The sequence below is a fragment of the Balaenoptera musculus genome, chromosome 4 (genome assembly GCF_009873245.2).
Source record: "Balaenoptera musculus isolate JJ_BM4_2016_0621 chromosome 4, mBalMus1.pri.v3, whole genome shotgun sequence".
Lineage (NCBI taxonomy): Eukaryota > Metazoa > Chordata > Mammalia > Artiodactyla > Balaenopteridae > Balaenoptera > Balaenoptera musculus.
The window spans coordinates 140,085,407-140,109,942 of record NC_045788.1 but is presented as its reverse complement, the minus strand read 5'-3'; the positions used below and the strand labels follow the sequence as shown (position 1 = coordinate 140,109,942).

General features: G+C 40.3%; 1 protein-coding gene across 1 annotated transcript in view; it reads left to right on the top strand.

The window, feature by feature from the left end:
* Positions 1-8,366: 8,366 nt before the first annotated feature.
* Positions 8,367-24,536, top strand: part of DSCAM (DS cell adhesion molecule) — a 605,868-nt gene continuing 589,698 nt past the window's right edge. Inside the window, exons 1-3 of the mRNA XM_036849729.1 lie at positions 8,367-8,406; positions 8,625-8,942; positions 19,655-19,801. Coding sequence (XP_036705624.1) covers positions 8,367-8,406; positions 8,625-8,942; positions 19,655-19,801 — 505 coding nt within the window. The remainder of the gene's footprint in view (positions 8,407-8,624; positions 8,943-19,654; positions 19,802-24,536) is intronic.

Below are 24,536 nucleotides of genomic sequence, written 5' to 3'. Positions count from 1 at the left end.
CCTCCTCCTACCTGCCTTCATGCTAATATTGTCATTCATTTTATCTCTCTATATATGTTATACTCCAAAATACATTATTATCAATTTTGCTTTAAACAGTAAATTGTCTTTTGATTATTTTTTTAAAATGAAGAAATGTGTTTTGTATATTTACCCATATATTTACCATTTTTGTCAGTCTTCATTATTTTTGAGAAGTCAAAAATGTCTGTCTGGTAACATTTTCCTTTTGCCTGAAGGACTTCCATTAACATTCCTTGTATTGCTGATCCATTGTCAATGAATTCTCTTAGCATTTGGATGTCTGAAAAGTCATTTTTATTTTGCCTTCATTTATAATTTTTTTTTTTGCTGGGCATAGAATTTTAGATTGGAAGTTTTTTTTCTTTTTAAATAATACTATAAATTTTCTTTCTCTTCACTGTCTTTTGGCTTGCATTGTTTCTGATAAGTCTGGCATCATTCTTACCTTTGTTTCTCCACATGCTATGTGTATTTTTTTTAAATGGCTGCATTTAATATTTTTCTCTTTTTTACTAGCTTTCAGCAATTGAATTATGATGTGTCATGGTGTGATTTTCTTTGTGTTTCTTCTGTTTGGTGTTCATTGAATTTATGGGGTATTTGGGGTTCTGGAATTCCTTAAATTTTGAAAATGTTAGATATTAATTCTTTTAAAAAATTTCTGTCTGACCTCCTCCCTTGTGGAATTCCAATTATACATATATTAGGCCACAGGATATTGTCTCACATCTCACTGATTTTATGTTTACTGTCTTTAAGCCTTTTTTCTTTGTCTTTCAATTTGTGTAGTTTCTATTGCTCTGCCTTCTGGTTTATTGATATTTTCTTCTGCAAGGTATAATCTGCTGTTAATTCCATTTGCCTGTGTTTCATTTCATATAGTGTATTTTTCATCTCAAGAAGTTTCATTTTTGGCTTTTTTTTTTTTTTTTTTTAATTATTTATTTATTTATTTATTTATGGTTGTGTTGGGTCTTCGTTTCTGTGCGAGGGAGGGCTTTCTCTAGTTGTGGCAAGGGGGGGCCACTCTTCATCGCGGTGCGCAGGCCTCTCACTATCGCGGCCTCTCCTGTTGCGGAGCACAGGCTCCAGACGCGCAGGCTCAGTAATTGTGGCTCACGGGCCCAGCCGCTCTGTGGCATGTGGGATCTTCCCAGACCAGGGCTCGAACCCGTGTCCCCTGCATCGGCAGGCAGACTCCCAACCACTGCGCCACCAGGGAAGCCCCATTTTTGGCTATTTTTATAGTCTCCATTTCTCTCATCAATATTCCCTTGCTTTCCCTTACCATCTTGATGATATTGGGAGAATATTTATAATAGCTATTTTAATGTCCGTGCCTGCTAATTCTGTCATCTGTCATTTCTGTGTCTGCTTCTATTGAATACATTTACTTCTGATAATAGGTCATATTTTCCTGCTTGTCTCCAGTTTTTTTATTGGATGTCAGATATTGTAAACTTTACATTATTGATTATTGGATTTTGTTTCTTTTCGTTAACCAGCATTGAAATTTGTTGGTTGTGCAGTTAAGTTACTTGAAATCAATTTAATCCCTTCTGGAATCCATACTGGGATCCCTTTTATACTTTGTTATGTTTAATTTGGCCCCCACGGTAGTGGTCATACACTTCTGAGTACTCTATCTGGTACCCCATATATTAGTTCTTTCCTCTCTGGATGGAACATGAACTAGTCCCTCCCCTATGTGAGCTTCAGGGATTTTCCAGCTGCTCCTTTCTGGTGTTTCTTTGCAGCAGCAGTAGTTTCCTCACACACCTGTAAATATCTGTCCACAGTTAAAGACTCACCAAAGGGAAACTTCTTCAGATTATTGGAGTTCCCTCTCCACGCAACTTCCGTCTCTTTGCTTTGTAAATCCAGTGTGTTTGGCCTCCCCAAGCTTCAATTCAGAAATTCCACCAAGTTCTATTTAGGTTTCTCCTTTTGGGATGATTTGTGAATTTTCTCCAGGCATTAAGCTGGATGCTAGTGGGCCCCATCTCATTTGTTTCCTTCTTTTACAGCTTACTGTTTTGTATTGCCTGAATGTTTACATAGAAGAGGGTAAATCCACTTCCTGTTTTGTTTCATTTTGTTTTATCATGGACAAAGACAGAATTTCATAGTTTTTAAGTTCTATGTCATGAAGTTTTATCCAATTCTTATTTGGACAATTGCGTTGTTGCTTTAGTGCTGGGGAATAGATAGAATGACTGAAATATATTAGAGTTAAATGCACAATTGCTGTAACATATGAGCATATTTTTTTAACCTAACTTGGAATTATTTCATAGACATTTGGAATGCTTTCCAAGTCATTATGAGACCATCCATTTATCTGCTTTCAGATTGTCTGATCAAGATGACACTAAATTTCAAAGCATTTATTCAAATGTGAAAACATTTTGGAGTCTCAGAATCAGCTAAGTGTTATGCTTTCTAGATAATATTTACCTGAGGCTTAGGTATATTCCTTTTCATTTGGGAAGAGCTTTATGGAAGCATTTCATTTTACTAAGCATATACACTCACAGATTCTTATGAAATCAGTAAAATTATTTTGATCCTAAATGGTATTTTCATTCAAAATAGATATACTCAATTTGCAAACCTAATGGTCTGTTTTAGTTTTCATGTTTTCTGATCTCTGTGAAGCAATTGACACAGTTGAAAACTGCTGGTTGACATTTCAAAATGCTGTCCTTTTGTTTCTAAGGCATCATTTTCTCTAAGATTTTGGCTACTTGTCTCATAACGTCTTCTTTATCTTCATGATATTTCTCTCTTTTCCCATTTCTTTAAAATATTTAATGTTTTAAGTCAAGTATAGAATACATACAGAGAAGTGTGCATTTCACAGAGTACAGCTAAATGAAATTTCCATCAGCTGAACACATCAGTGTACCCAGCACCCAGGTCAAGAAAATGAACACAGACCGCAGCCTGCATGCCCCCTCATGCCATTTCTGTTCTCTGTGTCCACCCCGTGAATAACTAGTATCCTGACTCTTAACATCATAGATCGGTTTTTCCTATTTTATGCTTGATATAAATGGAATAATAATGTATGCACTCTTGTTGTGTCTGTTTACTTTCCTTCAACTTTATGGTTGTGGTTTCATAATATTTTTGTTTGTAATTGTAGATTGTTCATTATTATTTTTATATAATGATTTGATGTGCAAATATATATATATATATTTATATATTTATATATATATATATATATTTATATATTTATATATATATATAACAATATATTTATCCATTTTTTACTACTGATGGATATTGTGAGTGGTTTCCAGTTTGGGACTCACAAATAGTAATGCTGTGAATATTCCAGTGTGTAATATTTATGAGCATACGCATGCATTTCTGTTGGATAAATACCTATGAATCGAATTGTTGAGTCATAGGGTAGGCATAGGTTTAGCTGTAGTAGTTACTGAAGAACAGTTTTCCATAGTGACCTTATCAATTTACATTCCCGCTTGCAGTGTATGTGTTTCATGTTGCTTCACATCCTTGGGACACTCAATATAGTCTGTCTTTTCCATTTTAGTCATTGTTGTGTAGTGGTAACTCCTTGTGCTTTTAATTTGCATTTCCCTGGTGACTAGTGACATTGAGGTTTTTTGTTTTTTCATGTGCTTGTTGGCCATTTATATATTGGCCGTTGTGAAGTGACCATCTAAGCCTTTTCCTCATTTTTAATTAGATTATGTTTTTCTTATTGACCTGTAGGAGTTCATTATGTATTTTGGGTGCAAGTCCATGGTCAAATATCCTTTGCTCACCTTTTATGTATTAACTATCCCTGAGGATCCATCTCCATTTTTTTGGTCTCTTCTTGTTCTTCACAGTCTCCTTGATATATCTCACCCAGTGATGGGCTTCAGCTTCCCTGACTGTGGAATCTCTGTCTGAGATCTTGCACTCCGATTCCCAGCTGGCTAGTGCGTGGCCCCAAGGCAGTGCCCCCTTAACTGCAGTAAAACTGGCACTGTCATTTCCTTCACCCAGCTGGCTCTGCCTTGTATGTTCTCTGTCTGCGTTCGTAGTGTAACTATGCAACCAGGCATGCAAGCTATTACATTTGGATCATATTGACTTGTTCCTTATCCTCCCTCACTCTCGTTACTTCCATGCCCTGCCCACACTTTCTGGCGGGACCATATCAGACACACCTGCAGAGTTAGGCTCTCTCCTCCCTTCACGGCACCAAAGCCCCGGAGGGCCTGGGCCACCCACAGCAGCCCGGCCAGACTTCCTGCCTCCAGTGTTCATCCCAACCCCACCCAGCGTTCACTTTCCAAAACGACAATCTGGAAAATTGCCTGTTCTGTGTCAAAACTTTCATTGGCTCCCGACTTTTTAAGCAGTTTTATTGAGATATAATGTACATACAATAACATTCATCTGTTTGTACAGTTCAGTGGGGTTTTTTTTGTGGTAAATTCAAAGATATACACAACCTTCATCACAGCTAATTTTAGACCGCTGTAATAACCTCAAAAAGACATGCTGCATCCTTTAGCTGTCACCCTTCTCCCCAGCCCCTCACCTCCACCCCTAAGTAAACCACTCATCTACTTTCTGTCTCTATAGAGTTCCCTGTTCTGGACACTTCATGTGCATGTAATCACACAGTACGTGCTCTTTTGTGACTCACTCTATTCACTGAGCATAATGTTATCAAGAGTTGTCCATGTCTGTAACACATATTAGTATTTCATTTATCTCTATTGCTGAGTAAAATTCCATTCATGGATATACCAGCTTTTGTTTATCCATTCTTCAGTTGATGGGCACTTGAGTTGTTTCCACATTTGTCTAGTGTAAATAACACTGCTTTGAACATTTGTGTATAAGTTTTTGCATGGACATATGCATTCACTTCGCTTGTGTGTGTGCCTAGGAATGGGGCTCCCTGTTGTCCTACCGTCTTCAGAATTAAGCACATGCTTCTTAGCTTGAGATCTGACACCCCTTATGATCTAGACTTTATAATAAGCTTCTGAAATAGAAGCTCCCAGGACCACCCTCCAAGCCTTGGTCCTTAGCGTGTCCCAAGGCCTTAGCAAGCGCCAGATACTTACTAGGTGCTGACTATGTTTGTACAGAATAAATGAATATAAAGAACCTCAAGCTTCCTCTCCCAAATCTGTGTCACTGTTGGTTCTGCCCTCAAGTTCCTGGTATCCAGTGTCCTCTCACTTCTCTCCTGCCTATGACAGCTCAGTGTCCTACTATGTTAATGCCTCTGCCTAGAATCTGCTTTTCCCTCTCCTTTATGAATCTACCCTTATCTTCCCCAGGTTGGGTTAGTTTCTCTATCATTTATGCGTCTGTAGCACTTTGTTGATAACTCTGTCACAGCACTCAGCAAAATACATAATTATCGCTGATCTCGTTACATGACCATGGTACCCTCTAGACCAAAAATTCCTTAAAAGCAGTAGCATGACTCCTGCAAATGTGTGTAACTGTGACCTTGCACAAGGCCTGGTACATAACAGGTGCTCAGTAAATACTGCCACATGAATAACTGATTGTATCATTGCTTCCTGCAAAGTTTCTCCCACGCTTCTTCTTTTCACTTTGCCGTATGTGGATTTTAAAGAAAGCAATATTGACTTATTTTTCTTTTTAGTGTAACATTCTCCTTTATGTTTATCACGGGAGTCTTGGTTATACCATCTGTTATAACGATAAAAAAATATGGAGAAATCTGCAAACGAAGAAACAATTCTCCAAAGCCCCTTCCTTTTGTGCCCTTAGCATTCGTACGCCAGGATTTTATACTTTGAATCCCACAACAAGATTCTGCCAAGCATTTTGTTTAGCTTTCAGTTAATAACCTGCAGTTATTTTCAGGGCACTTTCACACACACACACACACATACTCACAATTCACATTAAGATTGCCCATGCCCTTACTGGAGGGAGCAAATGTTACTGTATTTAAAGTGCATTCAGCACTCCATAAAAAGAAGTACTATTATTTAAGCAGATGGATGGTCCCTTAGATGGAAGAAATAAAAGCTGTTGGAATATAGTTTGGGTTTTCTTTTGCCTGTGACCATATGATGTGTATCTTAGAAAGTGAGTTTATGTTGTGTTATTAAACCCAGTGGTGTGAAATAGAAAGACTAATGTGAAATATCTAAAAAATGTAAGGAGAAATGACAGTAATCCCCCATAGGTCACTTATCTCTTTAACTACTAGGATTAAACATTTGCTTTGCATTTTTCTCGCAGTCATTTAAATAATTTCATAGATTGGCTCTTAGAATGTGGTTGACAATAGAAAACTATATATTTAATTAAGAAATATTTCTTACATACATTCACATTTTCAAAGACTGCTGTTCTTAACAAGGCCACTTTTAGGACACAAGAGAATAAATTCAAATACGACTAAATTTTACTTAGTTTGAATGGCCTACAATTCAGTTGACAGAAGAGTAACGTGGGGAGGGAAAAAAAGAATTGAGGTGGAATTAATTAGCCTCAAGAGTGACAGTTACCTCGTTCCTAGCAATATGTTTGGGGTGATGTCAGTTTCCTAAAAAGCTCAAAACCACAGTGCTACTATCAGCATTTTTATTTGAGCTGAAAGCTACAATGTTTAACTATTAACTATGCTTCTGGTCTGAACCAATTTCTCAGTTAGCAATACTTTCCATATTCTGATTTACGGAGCATTGCTAAAGACTTTAGTTATGGTTGGGGAAGAAAACCATCAAGCAGTTACTACTTGATGAATACCCCTGCCTGTCTTCTCTTTGAGTAAATCTGTCACTTTTACAAAGTATATTTTTCTCTGCCATTTTTTGACTAATGGAGTTCACTCTGCTGCCAGCTCAGAGATAGGCAGCGTGGAATGTGGGCAAACTCGTGGTCACCGCTAGTGACAGAGACCAAGAGAAAGCAGGTGGATCTCCAAGTAAGCTATCTGGAGTAGGGCAAATCTCATGAACACAGCTTCCCCACGATTTGGCTTCGTACAATAAAGGCAGCCATGCAATGAAATAAAATCTTCGTCAGGGAGACTGAATCCTGGCTCTGCAACCTCGTACCCTGAATCCTTGCTCCGGTGACAGCCCCTCTGAGTCTCCACCTCATCCTCTGTGGAGCAGAGCCTGGGCTCACCTGGCAGGACTGCTGTGCATGGGAGTAAATGAAATAACACTTCGAGTCTCATGACGTTGCCTGACATGGCTTGGGCACTCAGTAATCGTTACTCTCATCTCTCCCCAGTGAGATTAATTCCAAATGTCTAGGGCTTCTTTACTCTCTTGTGACTATGTGACCCGGTATGCATTTGTTCTTAGAAAGCCATATATAAACACCAGTGTCTAAGAGGTAGGTCTTCACGGCATTTATACATCTTTTGTTTAATGTTTGGATTTCAGAAACAGAGTTTCTTTGGTTCATGTAAAAGACACTCTACAACTGTAAATGAATGCAATGTAAGCAGTCAATAAATGCATGACAACATTTGCAGACACTTTATTTGTGGTAATTAAACTAGAAACAAGTAGCCCAGGTCAGGGAACTAGTTTAGAAAATCACATTATATAAAATGTGCAGATGCCTGTAACTTATCGTCTGCCCTCTGTATCCGTAGTTCCTCTGCATCTGAAGATCCAACCAACTGCAGATGCTGTAATACAGTAGTTATTTCCTATTGACAACAATCTGTGTATAAGTGGACCCACGCAGTTCAAACCAGTGTTGTTCAAGGTCAGCTGTACTTATGAAGTCTGTGAAACATGGCATTATGTGTATGAAACAATGTTATGAGTATGAAACAGAGTCTGTAAAAACTGCATGTTTCATGTGCGCACATTATGACATAGTATCATTATATAGGCATGTAGGCGGATGGGCCAGAAGAGAAAAATCGAAACAGAATCTGCCATAGGCTGGTGGAATTGAATGATACTTTGTTAAAGTTCTCTTTATCATTGCAACATATTTTCAATAAAAAAATTCATTGTTGATTGGATTTGATTTTCAGAAAACCAACTGTCCTTTTTAAAATGCTTTACCTATGATCTTCAATTTTAATTTTTAAAATTTGTGACTAATTTCATTCAAAGTTAGCTCTCAATGTACCTTTCAACCAGAGCAATTTGATCCTAGCAACCGGATCTAGTTATTCAGTCGTGTAGCTTCTTCTTCTTCAGCCGCCATGGGATGTTCTGCTCTGTGCCCGAGGTAATAGTGTGAGCAAATGACAACGTTGTTCTCATGGGCCTTACATTCTAGAAGGGGAGACAGACAATAAATGAATATAAAACCCAATATAAATTCCAATAGCGGTCAGTACCATGGAGACAGAACAGGGCACGGGACATAGAGAGCTGAAGAGTAATCTATTTAAAGTTTAAGACCCAGGATAATTTAACTCGTGTACAAACTGTGAAGATGGTGCCTCTCTGTCCACAGTAGGTTGAGCAATTTCGAATGATTTGGTTTTAGTTGAGCCTCGTGTCTGTTTCTCAAAATAACTTCTTGATGCCAGTTGATCGAAGGACAAGTTCAGAAGGTGCACTTTACTGACATATTCTTGTGTTGTCTTCTTGTAGTTTTCAGTGAGGACCTTCACTCCAGCCTCTACTTTGTCAATGCATCTCTGCAAGAGGTAGTGTTTGCGAGCACCACGGGGACCCTGGTGCCCTGCCCTGCTGCAGGCATCCCTCCTGTGTCTCTCAGATGGTACCTAGCAACGGGCGAGGAGATCTACGATGTCCCCGGGATCCGCCACGTCCACCCCAACGGCACTCTCCAAATTTTCCCCTTCCCTCCTTCAAGCTTTAGTACCTTAATCCATGATAATACTTACTATTGCACAGCTGAAAATCCTTCAGGGAAAATTCGCAGTCAGGATGTCCACATCAAGGCTGGTGAGTACAGCTCCTCAACCTTGATTCATGCTATGCCTGCTGGGGGTCCAGGTGGGACATGACAAATGTTAAAATGCCATCAGCTGAGAACCAATGAAAATCCTGTCCTTACTTCACTCTTCTAATGGCTGCTTTGAGATGTCAGAGTGCCTTGCATTTTTGGGACGAAAACTCAAAATTAGTGGTTCTCTTCCTCTGGGAAACAAACATGCAGATGCCTGCACATATCACCTCTAGCTTTTTGCTGACTGAGGGATTTCTCTTTTTATTCAGCATTTTTGCTATTTGAACAAGACATGTCAAAAAAGCATTCAATGCATTTGTAAACCTTTGCAACTCTATTTCCAGTTTGGATTGCAGAAACTGAGTTTCTTTGCTTCATGTAAAGGACACTGTACAACTGTAAATGAATGCAATGTAAGCAGTCAATAAATGCATGACAGCGTTTGCAGACACTTTATTTGTGGTAATTAAACTAGAAACAAATAGTAGGACAACAGGTCAGGGAACTAGTTTAGGAAATCACATTATATAAATTGTGCAGATGCCTATAACTTATCGTCTGCCCTCTGTATCCGTAAATCACTATCCAGTAAATCACTGAACACTGTGGATACGGGGAAAATCCTTCTGTGGCACTAACATTAAGTTTGCAATACAATTCTTGGGTCGGTTTTAATGTTGTCACTCAACAAATTGTTCCTCGAGCTCCTATTTTGATTCAGGCACTGTGCCGGGTGCAGGGAGTAGATGGGTAGAAAGGCCTGGTATATGGCCTCGTGGACATAGTCCTTATGAGGGAGTCAGGCAGTGGACAAATAAAGTTGGGTCAAAGTTTATAATGGAAAGTTGGCCTCTGTCCCAGGCATTATGACATTTGCTGAGTATATTGTAAAAAATTGGGGAGAGAGAAACAACCATCAGCTGAGAATCAATGAAAACCCTATCATCCATTCAGTGTGATTCTGATGGCTGCTTTGAGATGTCAGAGCATCTTTTGACTGGATTTTGGAGTGCCTTACGTTGCTGGAACTAAAACTTGAAATTAGTGATATCAAGTTAGGAAGGTCTAAAGTATATCCCAGACTTACTGTCTTTTGACCAATTGATACAGTGACTGAAACTTTCAGTGTCTCCAGCTCATTGTGTTTGTTTCCTGTCTCCCTCCTCACTCCTCCCCACCCGACTCTGTCCCAGAGGCAGGCAGCGCGGGGAGTGAGGAAGACAAAGGGAGAACAGAGGACAAGGAATTTAACTGGAATAAACCGTAGCATCAATGTTTATCGTCAGTAAAATAGCATCAGTCTAATACTCTTCTATTCCTTGTGAAAAAGAAAAGGCTCTTTTAACATTTTTGACTGTGTCACATGTTGCTGGAATGTTGTCAGTAAATAACCCCTGAATTGGTTATGTGCCTTTTAACATCATAGTGTATTTTAACTGCCATTGCTACAAGCCAAACCAGGAATACAGCCTGAGGTTCACAGACGTCAAAAGTTGTACATACAGGACATATTGTGTCATTCTGTAGATGTAATAAAGCCCCAAAAAACATACACACAGTTAGACACCAGTTAGAAAACAGTGTTTTTATTATTTTTTTAAGCCTAGGCTTTCAAATCCTATGGTAAACTGACATAATGGAGTGACTAGGAAAAGAGAATGTGACTTTGATTATTGACGAATACACCAGGTAGCTGGGGGAACTTTGTAGTAATTTCTGCAGCAAGTGTGGAGGTGCCGTTTGAAGACATCACAACACGAGCAAAATATGAAATGTTTCTGAATTCCTGCATGTGATCTCTTTGATGTAAGCAATCAAACATTAGACTGTGACTCATTTTGCTAGCTAGTCATTTCCCAGCTATATTTTGATCTCCATGACATACTCATGAATTTCAAGACATGCACAAAAATGCATTTAAGAAAGGAAGAAAAAGGTTGGCTTTAATCAAGAGATATGAAAAGTTGATGCCCCGAATAGTTAAAATGAAGCAAATGAAGTTTGTATAGGAACTTCTAAACCTGACAAACAGGGAGACACCGCGAATGCCTTTTGCCTGGCAGGCTAACAAGTTTAATGGTGTGTCATAAAAACATCTTTATAAACTACAAAGTACCACTTATAGTAAAACCTGGAACTTCAAACAGCTATACTTGTCTGTATTAATCTGCTGTTTCTGTCTTGGGTTTCCTGTCAGATAAAAGAATTAAATGCTTACTTCTGTTTTAACTGCTATTTTCTAAATTTGTCATAGAATTGATTGTCTTTGCATGACCACGGAGGTTTTAAAGGGATGGAAGTTCCATCACCTTGTCTGGCATCTATGCTACCCCCCCTTCCGCTGAGTTATGTGATTTCTGTCTTGTGCTGGTATTCTTGACATCTAAGGCCCATCGTACACATGATTGTTGTGTCAGTTTGAACTTACAAGATGGATAGTCAATGTTGCCCCAATGAAATTACCTTTCTCATTTAATTTTACTTCTTAATATGAACACATTATAGTTGTAGTAGTCTTTTAGATTATTTATTGGATGCTGGAAAATCTTGTTTCATCATTTTTATGTAGATGCTAGTACAGAACTGGATGGCTGTTCGGAAGGGCAGGTGAGGGATGTGTATGTTACCCAATGATGGCTGTGGTGCAGGTTTGAGTAGAATGAGCACTGACCCAGGGGTATCCTCCTGTGTATCGGGTCATCTGAAACGTCTGTGTGCCTCTAGATTGGCACTGGAATTCTCCTGGAATAATCCATTAGGTAATTGGCTTCACCATCTCTCCTTCGTAAGTACAGGGAATTCTTATTCTTCACAGTTTTCAGTGACTTTGACTTAGGTCTGACTGTCAACAAAACAGGGAAGGTTCATCCATCATGTCTCCTTAATCAGCAATCCTAGTTCTCCTTCACATAAAATACTTTCTTGCCCTTTTTGTTCTAAGGAGTGAAATGCACACGGATCCCTTGAAGCAGTACTGCCCTGCCCATGCTGTATTTCTACTTAGCAAACGGTAATCAGCTATATGACCTTGGTCAAGTCAAAACATTTCTAGTGATTGTTTTCTCCTTAGAGAACTGTGCTTAATAACATTTGACGGGGGCTTCTGCTTATGGCCAAGATCGAGTAGCAGAGACAAAATTTACCCTTTTATCTGAAACAACAACAGCACACAGACAAAAATCAAATCATCAATCTAATCAGTCTAATTAAAAGAAAATATCAGAAGAAAGCTAGAGTAACTATGTCAATATTAAACAAAGTATATTTCAGAGCAAAGAATATTACAAGGGCTAAAGAAGGTCATTATGTAAAAAAAGTTGAATTAATTAAGAGGGTATGACTATTATAAATTTTATGCACCTGTAAGAGAACTTTAAAATACATGAAGTAAAAGCTGATAGAACTGCAAGAAGAAACAGACACATCAAAATGTATAGTTAGAGATTTCAATACCCCTGTCTTAATAACTGCCAGAAATAGACAGAAAATGAGCAAGAATAAAGAATACTTGAATGGCATTGTTAATCAACTTGACCCAATTGACAGTCAAATACAGAACATTCCATCTAGTGATAGCATAATACATATTCTCTTCAAGAAAACACAGATATTTACTAAAATAAATCATATTATGAATGAAACAAGTGTCAGATGAATTTTAAAAAAATAAGTCATATAAAGTATGTTCTTTGACTACAATAGAATTAAATTAGAATCACTAACAATGAGATCTCTGGGAAATCCCCAAATATTTGGATACCAAATAACACACTTCTAAATAATCTGTGTCAAAGAAAAAACAGAAGGTAAATGAGAAAGTATTTTGAGCTGAATAAAAATGAAAGTACAACATCTAATAATTTTGGGAATGCCACTAAAGCAATGCTTAGGGGGAGAAATTTATAGTTCTAAAAACTTACATTGGGAATGAAAAATGGGCTCAAATAGAGATCTCAAGTGGTCTTAACTCCAGAAAAAAGAGCAAATTAAAACCAATATAAGCAAAAAGGAAATAATAAAGATTAGAGTGGAAATCTATGAAGCCAAAAGCTGTTTCTTTGAAAAACATCAATAAAATTGGTAAGCTGGCCAGACTGAAGAGTAAAATAAGAGAGAAGACAGATTATCAATGTCAAGAATGAGAGAGGTTACATTACTATTCTACAGATATAATCAATATATATGTATAATCATCAATATTCTATAGTAGTCAAAATTATACAGATATTTAAATTATAATAGAATATTAAGAACATGGGGATGTCAATAAATCAAATAACTTAGATAAAATGAGAAAGTCTTTGAAAGAAATAAAATGCCAAAACTCATTCAAGAAGAAATAGCTGAATAGCTCCATATCTATTAAAGAATTTGAATTTGTAATAGAAAAATTTCCTACAATGAAATTCCAGGCTCAAATGGATACACTCTTTATTCTACCAAATATTTGAGGAAGAAATAATAAAAATTCTACACAAATTCTCCCAGAAAGTTGAAGAGGAAAGACTACTTCCCAAGTTATTTTAGGAGATCAGCATTACCATGATACTAAAACAGAAAAAAGGCGTATATTTCTCATGAATATACGTGTAAAAATTCTAAACAAAATTTTAGCAAATTGAATCCAACAACATATAAAAAGGATAATACAAAAACATATAAAAAGGGCTTATCTCCAGAATGCAAGGTAGGTTTCACATTTGAAAATTAAGGCAGTTCACCATATTAACATATCAAAAACCATGTGATCATTTCAATAGGTGCAGAAAATCATTGACAAAATACAACATCCTATTATAATAAAAACTCTCAGAAAACTAGGAGTAGAAGAGAAATTTTATTAAAAAAAATAAAAAAATCTTAACTACAGCTAACATCATACTTAGTGGTGAATGATTAAGTGCTTTCCCCCAAATTTGAAGACTGCAAAGATGTGTGCTTTCACCACTTCTATTCAACATTGTACTGGAGGTTGCAGCCAATGCAACATGGCAAGAAAAATAAGTAAAAGACATCCTGATGGTAAAAAATTCATCTGTTTTTATTTGTAGATTCCAATCATCGATTTAAAAAAAATCTGATGGCCTCTACAAAAAAAAACCTACTGGAACTAATAAGTGAGTTTATCAAAATGGTGGTATACAAGATCAACACACACACACACACAAATTTAAACACTGTTTATAATAGCATCAAAAAACAAGAAATACTTAGGGATAAGTCTGACCCAAAATGTGGAAGACACTTCCACTGAAAATTACAAAACATTTCTGAGAGAAATAAAGAAGAAAAATAGTATTTTATGAGTTGGAGGATATGGTATGTTAAGATGTCAGTTCTCCCCCAAATGATCTATAGATTCAATACAATCCCAGTGAAAACCCAGCAGCCTTTTTTTAACAAATAGGAATTAGTTGATTCTAAAATTTATATTGAAATACAAAGGACCAAGAATAGCCAAAAGAACTCTGAAAAATAAAAATAATAATTTAAGAGGGTTAATGCTATTTGACTTTAAGACTTATTGTAAAGATAAGTATTATAAACATAAGTAATAGAATCCAGAAATTGATCCATACATACATGGACACCTGAAATTTGACAAAGGTGCAAAGGGAATTGAGTGAAAAAAGAAAGTTATTTTGACAAGTGATGCTGGAAAAAGTTTATATCCATGTGCAAAAAAACAAAAAAGCTTCAGTCCACACTTTGCACTGTATACAAAAATTAACTCAAAATGGATCATAGACCTAAATATAAATCAATAAACTTTTAAAGAAAAAAATGGGAGAAAATTTTTGCAACCTTGAGTTATTTAAAGAATTCTTAGATATGACACCAAAAGTTAAATCCATAAAAAACAAGTTGTTATATTGAATTTTATCAAGATTAAAAACTTCTGCTCATTTAAAGATACTGTTAGGAGAATAGAAAGGCAGGCCACTGCCTGGGAGAAAATACTTCCAAGTCATATATCTGTTAAAGGGCTTTTATCTAGAAATGTAATGGAATCTGAATACTCGATCATAAGAAAGCAAACACCCCTATTTTAAAAAATGGGTTAGCAATTTGGAGAGGTAGAGCAAGAAAAAAGATATGCAATGACTAGTGAGCACATGAAAGATGCTTAGCATCATTAATCTTGAAGGAAATGAAAATTAAAACCACAATGATATAGATTCCTCTGCATATTTAAAATTTAGAACAATGACCGACCAAGTGTTAGTGAGAATATGTAGCACCTGGGACTCTCATAAACTTCCGGTGGGAATGTAAATGGTACAGCCTCTTTGGACAGTTAGTTTCTTGAAAAGACAAACACCTACCATATATTCCATCCATTCTATACTTAGGTACTTACCCAAAGCATATGTCCACACAAAGAGTCTTACATGAATGTTCATAGCAGCTTTATTTGTAATGGCCAAAAGTGGGTGAAAGAAGTCCATCATCAGATAAATGGATAAATTGCTACTTATCCACACAAGGGGATGAAAAGGAATGGATTATTGATAAGACAGTAGCAGGGAGGCATCTCAAAATAGTTATACTGAATAGAAGAAGCCAGGTAAGTCTTATATGATCCATTTATATAAACTCTAAAACATGCAGACTAATCTATAATGATGGAAAGCACATCCATGGTTGCCTATAAAGAGGATGGGAAGGAGGGATTCCATAGGAGAATAAGTAAACTTTTGGATGATGGATCTATTTTTATCTTGGCTATGGTGGTGACTTCATGGGTATGTACATGTGTTAAAACATCAGTAAATATGTGCAGTTTATTGAATGTCAATTATATCTTATAAAGTTGGTTTAAGAAAAAGCCAGTGATAGCATGTGTCTGACCTACTAGAGTTGTCTTGATGTTCATATAATAACAGTAGCTAATAATAGCTGCACATATGGTGGGCATCTATATACCTCTCTGCCCAGGCCACACTAACCCCCTTAATTGTCTCTTGCATCCACATAATGCAGAATGGTCTTGAGTCCCTGGTCACAGGTGATTGAACTGATGGAGGGCAGTTAACCAAGCTAGTCTATCAGTTCCTGTGTCCTCTGAAATTGAAGCTGAAATCTTGAGAGAGAGATTTTGGGAACTGTGGGCCAGACACCTTCCATCTTCCCTGTGGCCCAGAAAAGCAGAGGAAGCCTATCTGTGGGGAAAGAGAAGGATGAGGCCAGAATCAAAGGGACACAGGCTGCGGTACCCTTCCCAAGGCCCTCTTGCAGGTTCCAGAGCTTGTAGGGTCTTCAGCTCAAGGTAGCTCAGGTAGGCTTCTCCGGCCAGCAGTCAGAGAGACTCGATAAACAGGTTATGTGCTAGACATTGTGCCAGGTCCTCTAGAGACATCGTCTGTGTTAACCGCACAACCGTGGGAAGTAGATGTTATTTCCATCCTCAGATGAAGGAAATAGAGGCCTCTGTGAGCCTGCTGCTGGCTGTTCGCAGCGGCTGTGGTCGGGAGGCTGGGTTAGCTGAACAGCACTGGGCCAGTGTCTCAGTCTCTGGAGTATTCTGTGCTCACTTCCACTTTGCTCTTCTCCCTGTTTCCTGTCTGCCTCCTCAGTCCTTCTGGTCCTTCAGGGCCGGCTCCAGGCACCCAGCTTCCCTCCTTCCCTGAACTCCTGTTACCTTCAGTCATTTTCAGGACCATGCACTTCAGTCTTTGCCTGTTTTCTTCCAGGTGTTCTGCCACGTGAATTTTCTTTCTTTCTTCAGTTAATTATTCCATAAAACGTGAGGATTTCCTTAGTCCCTGAGCAGTCCTTGACATGAGGGTGTGTTCAGGATGTAACTGAATATTTAAAGCATCTCCCAAGTTAAGTAATCAGCTACAAAATAAAAGAGAAAAAAAAAAACCCCACAGTTTCTATAAAAGTGATGTTGTGTCTTAGGGTCTCATTGTGCCTCAGATAACCATTTCCCCAATAGGATGGACATCGGGCATAAAGCCCTCCTACCTGCCCAAAGTCTTCCGGTGTTCCTAAGGCATCCAACCCTGGGGCATTTGTTTATGTTTTATCACTTCAGACATAAGGATCAAGGGGGTTAGGAACAATCTGAATCCAACCTATCAGGAAAGGACCTGCCTTCCTTGGCAATGCCCAGTTCTCCAAACTTTCTCCATCCCATCTTCCCACTTCCTCTGATTGCTGCATAGGCAGATTGGGATCAGGGCTGACTTCATGGGATGGGGTCAGTGTGGTCACACAAGGCTGAGGGCCCTGCGCTCAGGCTTCAAGCTCTCCTGTTGCCATCTTGAAATACTAATGCTTCTATCTTTCCATTTGTGTTTTGTGAGTGAAGTGTGATGGGAGAATGGAACATGCTCTGGGGGCTTGGTTTCTCAGCTCTTGGAGGGTCCTGTCTCATGCCACCCCCTGGGGTGGGTTCCCAGCCACCCTTTCCTCAGGCTCTGGGTGCCCCAAGCCCCATTGGGCCTCCACCTCCCTAACCCCACCCAATGGCTACTGCTGCCCCTCTGGTCCCTGGTGCCCTGAGCCCTTCGCAGCCTCCTCCTCCTTGCCCCATCCAGCAAACACTGGCACCCTGCATCCAGTGGAGGCCTGGGCAGAGGTATGGGTGGAGTGGGTACACAGTGGAGCGTGGCGGAGCCTGTCTCTGCCCCAGGCTAGCAGCGCCGCAGTGCATTAGCAAGCAACTTGCCGGGGCTAAGCCTCTTGCCCACCTCCCGTTCTCTGTAGGCACTTTCTCTTGTCCCCGCCCTTTCCTGTCTGAGACATAGAACTTGGCTCCTTTCCTTGATTTCCATTAAAAATTCCCCCACCACTTGTTTGCCATTTGTTGCCATTTGTTTACTGAAGGTTTGGGGAGATGGAGTGACTTTATAGCTTAGAAACAAACATCAGCAAACACAAACTTAAATTGGACTCATACACCTGCTTAGGTGACCCCATCCCTGTGATAGTGAGCTCTTTCTGTTGCCCTTCACCATGCTGTCCAGTCCCCTATTCTCTTCTGTTCTCTGCTCCTTTTCCTATTTTCTGTCTTCTACTCTCCCACTAGGACCAAATTCTCATTCATTGATGAGTTTGATTAATTCATCTGTCTCTTTGTTGCCTCTTTCCAATTTATGACTGTAGACCTCCACTCCCTCAAAAGGGCTATTTATTGAGGTGTTTTTCTGTACAAAGTCAGTTTCCCCCTCTGTGTATAACAGTGATGTTTCTGGGGTCAGGCCCTTGAGTACCCTGAATGATTGCCCAGTGGACCTCCTGCAGATGTGGAACTGCCACCTGGACCATCACATCATATTGCACAAAGAGTGCAGCAATGAGGGTCTCAAAAGATTTTTAAACTTCTGAAAGTCTCTCTGGTTTGGGATAGGAATGAAAAAATTCTCCAAGTTGGGAAAATATTATATAGTAATATTTAAAACTCAGTACTGGGAGCCATCCTCTTATCAATACTCTTAATAATGGCATACTCTGATGCTAAACTACTTAGCATATCACAGAGCTAGCACCAATCTTAAAAGTGCTTCTTCTAGAGCATTATTTATGTCTGCCTATTAGGAGATTTCCCTTTAGAAACTCATTCTTATATCTGTTGGTATATTAATTTCTTTTGAAATTAATTTCATGGCCAGTTTTCTTGACACATATTTGTCCAATAAATGACTAAAACTTTTAAGAGAGCTAATTAGATGGTAAGATAAGTTGTCTCTTTGGATATCTTAGAAACAGAATTCAGACCTTGAATCTTCTTATCCCAACCCCCTCATTTCAAATTTGAGGAAATAAAACTGGAGAAATAAGTCTTTTGCCCATATTTATAGAGCCGGAGGGAGGCATCACCTGGATTAGACACACCCACGTCTCCTTATCCTGGAAGCAGAGGTCTTCCCCACACCAGGAGATGGTGTGGATCCAGGTAGATTTATCCAAACTGTTCATGGCAGGCATGGTTCTGGGTGCTTTAGCCACAATAACTGATTGAATCATCAAAATTGACTTACTTGGTAGATATTCTTATCAAAATCCCCATTATATGGGTGGCAAGAGAACTTGCTCACTGTAAAGTGGTAGGGCCTGGATTTGAACCCAGGCAGTTGGGCTTGCAGGGTGGGCACTGAATCCCTGCACCCCTTGCCTCTAGCCTCGACATCTAGTTTCTGGAAGTCCCCTCTGGGCACTTTCTGGGCTACTCCTAGTGTTGGGAATGTCTGGGCAGGCTCCCTTAATCAGCATGCTTCCCTAAGTGATAGGAAGCAGAATGATTCTTTCCAAAACTGCTTTGCCACTGTCATAAAAATTACTTATGAAGAGTCGTTTTAATTGTCACATAGTTTCGAGGATTCCCAGGAGAGGCTGCCTTTCTTGATTTTTAAATTCTTTTCCTTGATAGTCTGAAATTTTTTCCTTGGTCCTCAGAGGACATGGAGGGAAGTTTCCCATCATCATAACTTCTGTTTAAGAAACTACTTCCCACGTCCAGATGTGTTTAGAGAGTAGATTAACTGCTTTTAGATATACTCATGCTTTTTTAGTTCTTAGTGTAGTTTATTGTTAACAGAGTGAACGTCTTTAAGACATGAAATGTAGGTTTCTTAAAAATTTTTTTCCAATAAATAGATTTGATGCAATTGATACATGGAAGATACAGTGCGTATATTCAGATGGGATCCTCTGGGAATGAGCCTGTGTGTGATACCGGGGTCCTCTTCTTGCCTTCCAGTTTTACGGGAGCCCTATACAGTCCGTGTGGAGGACCAGAAAACCATGAGAGGCAATGTTGCGGTCTTCAAGTGCATTATCCCCTCCTCGGTGGAGGCGTACATCACTGTTGTCTCATGGGAGAAAGACACCGTCTCACTCGTCTCAGGTAGGACAGTGGGCTTCCCGGGCGCAGGGCGCCGGGCTCACCTGCTCGCCGCTTGTTCTGCGTATCGAATTGGGTCTCCGTCTATATGCGCATCATAATTAAGAATTAGTATGCTTAAAGTTGACGCTGCTGTGTGATTAAATGTGATGTCAGTGTTTTCTGTTGGTTTATGTGGCTCGACTCAGATATTCTCCAGTGAATTGACCGATGGATAGAAATTAGTTCCTTGTGCTATGCGTATAATCATTATGTTACTTTTAAAAGGAAATTTTCTTTTTATTTCTGCTCCTGGGAAGAGGAAAGTAGGATTATTGTGTCTGTGAGCAACCTCAGGGCTGATATCGTGGTATTCTCTATAATCTGGAAAATGGAAACCCTGATTTCATGCTGTTCTCGCCTTTTCAAATGTCTTCAGAGTTATGTGGCCTCTTTCTTGAAGATTCTATTTAGAATATGTAGTCAGCACTGAAATATATATATGTCTATTTATACCTGTATATATATGTAAATAAATAATTTCCTGGTTTATTTTTGGTGTCTAGAAATGGTACCACTGAAGTCTAGCTTCTAAGAAGTTGTGGCTCTTCTTTTCTCATGGTTTTTAAGCTGAGTTCTTGTTCCTTGCTACTTATCTGGAAAGGCCATGCAGACGCTAGGCTCACTTTTTCTGTTTTGCACATCTTTGGGTAATGCCTGTTGGATACTTTTGGAAAACAGTCATGATGAGCATTGAATGTGGTATAATGGTATAAATGATTGCTTTTCTTTACATGTCCCTATGCACGTGTGTGCAAGTGAGTGCATGCACACACACACACACACACACACACATTTTATTGTAACTCTTGAATACCACCAACTTTGTGTCAGCTGGCAGAGGTAAGAAATTGGAACTAAACTCCCATGGTGAAAGAGCATTTTTATTTGGCTTATGGATTTGCTAGACAGGATAGGTTACTATTACAACGAGGACCATTAAAAAAATCATTAAACCATCACACAGTCCAAATCAAAAATTAAATTGTTGGTCTTTATAGCACATTACAGTGAACTAGGATGTGATAGATGCTTTTGGCTTTCCTTAATATCATCTTCACAGTGAATTTGAAGTCCCTCACACTTCGCTGAACAATAAATTCCTTGCTGTTATGTTAATTAATCATAGTAATTTGTTAACTTAGAATGTTGAAAAAATACTAAGCTTAAGACCTGAAATGTGATCGCAATAATCAGAATAGAGACTCACCTGTACAATTTTATTTGCTCATTTCGATTGTTTAATGGTCTTACTTGCTTTTCTTTAGAGGTCATTTTACTTTCTTGATAGCAGATGGAGAGATGTGATGACAGTCAGTCTGGCTGAGCCCAGAATCAGAGTCAGGAGCACTCAGAAGTACACAGCAGGGGCTCGTGGGTTCAGGGAAGGGGAGAAATTGGGGCGATGTTTGCAATCTCCCACACTCAGGGACCATCAAATATGCAGCCTCCGTGTCTGCCCTAGAAGGGGAAGAGAGCAGGGGGAATGACAGACTGCCTCTAAGTGCTTCTACTTGGAGGCGACCGATGTCATTTCTGTTCATACTTAATTGGCGAAGCAAGTCACATGGCCATGTCTGACTTCACTGGGGCATGTGCCTGGAAGGAGAGAACTGGAACCATGGATGAGAAATAGAAATGTCTCCCATGAGGTTATATATCTATATCTATATCTGTATCTATCTAATCTATATATCTGTATCTATTCTTATGTTTCCCAGACATCTTTAATTAATGGTATGCTTTTATTCAGTTTTCACCTTTTTGTAATCTATGTGAATAGACTTTTTTCTCCTTCCAACAGGAACCTAATTAAAATAAAATGAGAGGAGTTTTGTGTGTGGTCAGTGGAGGGGGTGCTGACATGCATACAGTTGATATCTGGCCGATGAGAACCGCTGACCCCGTGTCCTCTCCTCAGTCGTGCGTTGGAGCTTTATCCTTTGGCAAAAGTTTTAAAACAACACAGCGTGGACTGTGGGCTTTTCTTTTTTCACAAAAGTATCAGGAAACCAATATTGTACAGGCTTTCACCTCATGAAGGAATACATCCGTAGTAAGGCTTTGTTGTTTATAAGTAAGCTGTTTAAACAAGCACAAGTTATCCCCCAGATGTTGCACATGGCAGAGAGAGAGAGAGAGAGAGGTTGAGACGCATACAGAAAGAGATATTTTTACACTCAGGTATTTCAACCTGAGGACAGGGCCTCAAAGCAGTGTTATGATCTGTAAGTAGGAAGTCTGGAATCACACCTTATAATGGGACTTACTGTCACTTACTGTCAGACCCTGTTCCCAGTGCCTGAGCCCCATCCTCTGAGGTTGCAAAAATGCCCAGGGGAGGCGGTGATGAAGCCACTGGAAATGACAAAATGGTCAACAAGAGTAGGAATCTTAATAAAAGCCAGTTTGGGGTGGTTTAGTTGGAGAAGGGTTACGTTTCTCTTTAGGGCCCAGAGTGTGGCAGGGCACAGGTAGCCACACGTAGGAGGCAGGGAGGCTCCGAGGAGGAGGCTGGGACCTCCCTCCAACACGTCCCAAAGGCTGAGCGGTGGCGGGGGGAGTACTGGGGCGTCTAGACTGGAGGGGATGACCGTGCCCAGCACAGAGGTCCCAGGGACTGAGAGGCGTTTCCCGAGTTGGCTCTGAGTCCAGCAGAGACATCCTGGATGCTCTATGTAAAAGGTTAATTCATCTCTACTTTGTAAACAAACTGAGGGCTCCTGAAACTCCTTGTTGCGCTTGGCTAGATTGTGAGTGGCTGTCAGCCCGCCTTCTCTCCCCTGGGTCTGCAGTAACCCTGGCCGGGAAGCTTGTCCCAGCAAAGCACATCTACTCTGCACAGACCATCTCCTGAATTTCTGATTCTCTAGGTGGAGAAAAGCAGGGACCTAGATCAGCCATGAAACAGACCTGTGTGAGGACCCTTGTGCCGTGAGGTTGGGGGAGGACCAGAGGGGTGCTGGTGGGGCTGCCCTGAGAAAGCTCAGAGCCAGGGGCAGTCAAGAGGGGGTTCGGCGGCCTGTGCAGGCGAGGCTGTCCACCGAGGTGACGTTCCGGTGCCACCGCTCAGCCCCATGGGGCCAGAGCCTGGGGGACCAGAGCAGCAAAGGCCTGCTTTTAGCAGATGAGCCTTGGGGCTCGAGGCCAGGGCTCTTGGGCAGCCGGCTAAGGTAAATGGGTATCTGTTGTCTAGGCTTTCCTTTTCAAAGGAAAAGAAATTTAAGGTGTGTGTATTCCTATAAAAAGAAACACAAAGGCTTCTATTGGCACAGCATACTAATTTTGCCAGTTATCTTGGTTGAGAGAGTAAGGGACTGCGTTACATTCTCACAGGGGTGAGCGCACCAGCCAAGGTCTGTCTGGGTTTCCATGGGAGCAGCGTGGTGTCACAGGCCATTCTGACCGTGGCATCACTGGCTTAATGCATGTTGGGTCGTGCCCTGATTTCTTCCCTGGGAGGTTTTGAGTTGGCCTGGATGTAGGCTCAGGAATCAAGTTGTGCCTCTTTGTCATGTGAGATCATTAGATCACTGATGTTAAGAAATGTAAATGAGTTCATTTATTTTGATCACTCTTCGGAAGGAATACTTCAGTGGTCTTGGTATAGCCTGAATGTTTGCGTCCCCTCAAAATTCATGTTGACGTCCTAACCCCCAGTGGGATGGTATTTGGAGGTGGGGCCTTTGGGGGGTGATTACGGTTAGATGAGGTCATGAGGGTGTGGCCCCCATGATGGGATTCGTGTCCTTGTAAGAAGAGAATGGAGCTCTCTCTCCAACATGTGAGGATAGAGTGAGAAGGCAGCTGTCTGCAACCCAGAAATCCGAAAGAAGGCTCTCGCCACACCCCAACCATGCTAGCACCCTGGTCTCTGACTTCAGCCTCCAGAGCTATCAGAAATAAATGTCTGTTGTTTAAGCACCCCACCCCACCATCTGTGGTATTCTGTCTTAGCAGCAGAGCTAAGACAGGCCTAAGGGAAGGACTCTCATAATTCCCCCCGGGAAGGAAAGGCTCATTGCATCTGATGCCGCTGTGCCCTCTGTTTTGCGGTCTACCTGGGCCCCAGGACGCCCCGTGGTCGACCTTCACTCTCAGACTCCAGCAGTGGATGACAGGAGGCTTGTAAATGTGTGGAGACAAAATATCTCAGGCACGGGCACACACCGTGCATGTAAAGTCCTCTATTAATATGATGGCCCCTCTATTAATATGATGACTTGCTGCCTTCCTGAAATAAGCCAGGAAAAACAAGCATGATGAGGCCTGAATGCATTTTTAAAGCACACTTATCACTTCTCTTCCTCTAAGCAAAAATGAGATCCTTTGAATATCAGATGTTAATGTAACCCAATAAAAATGTAGTAGTTTGAGGGACTTCCCTGGTGGCGCAGTGGTTAAGAATCCACCTGCCAATTCAGGGGACACGGGTTCGAGCCCTGGTCCGGGAAGATCCCATATGCCACGGAGCAACTAAGCCCGTGTGCCACAACTACTGAGCCTGTGCTCTAGAGCCCGTGAGCCACAAATACTGAGCCCGCGTGCCACAACTACTGAAGCCCGCACGCCTAGAGCCTGTGCTCCCCAATAGGAGAAGCCACCGCAATGAGAAGCCCGCGCACCGCAACGAAGAGTAGCCCCCGCTCGCCGCAACTAGAGAAAGCCTGTACGCAGGAACCAAGACCCAACGCAGCCA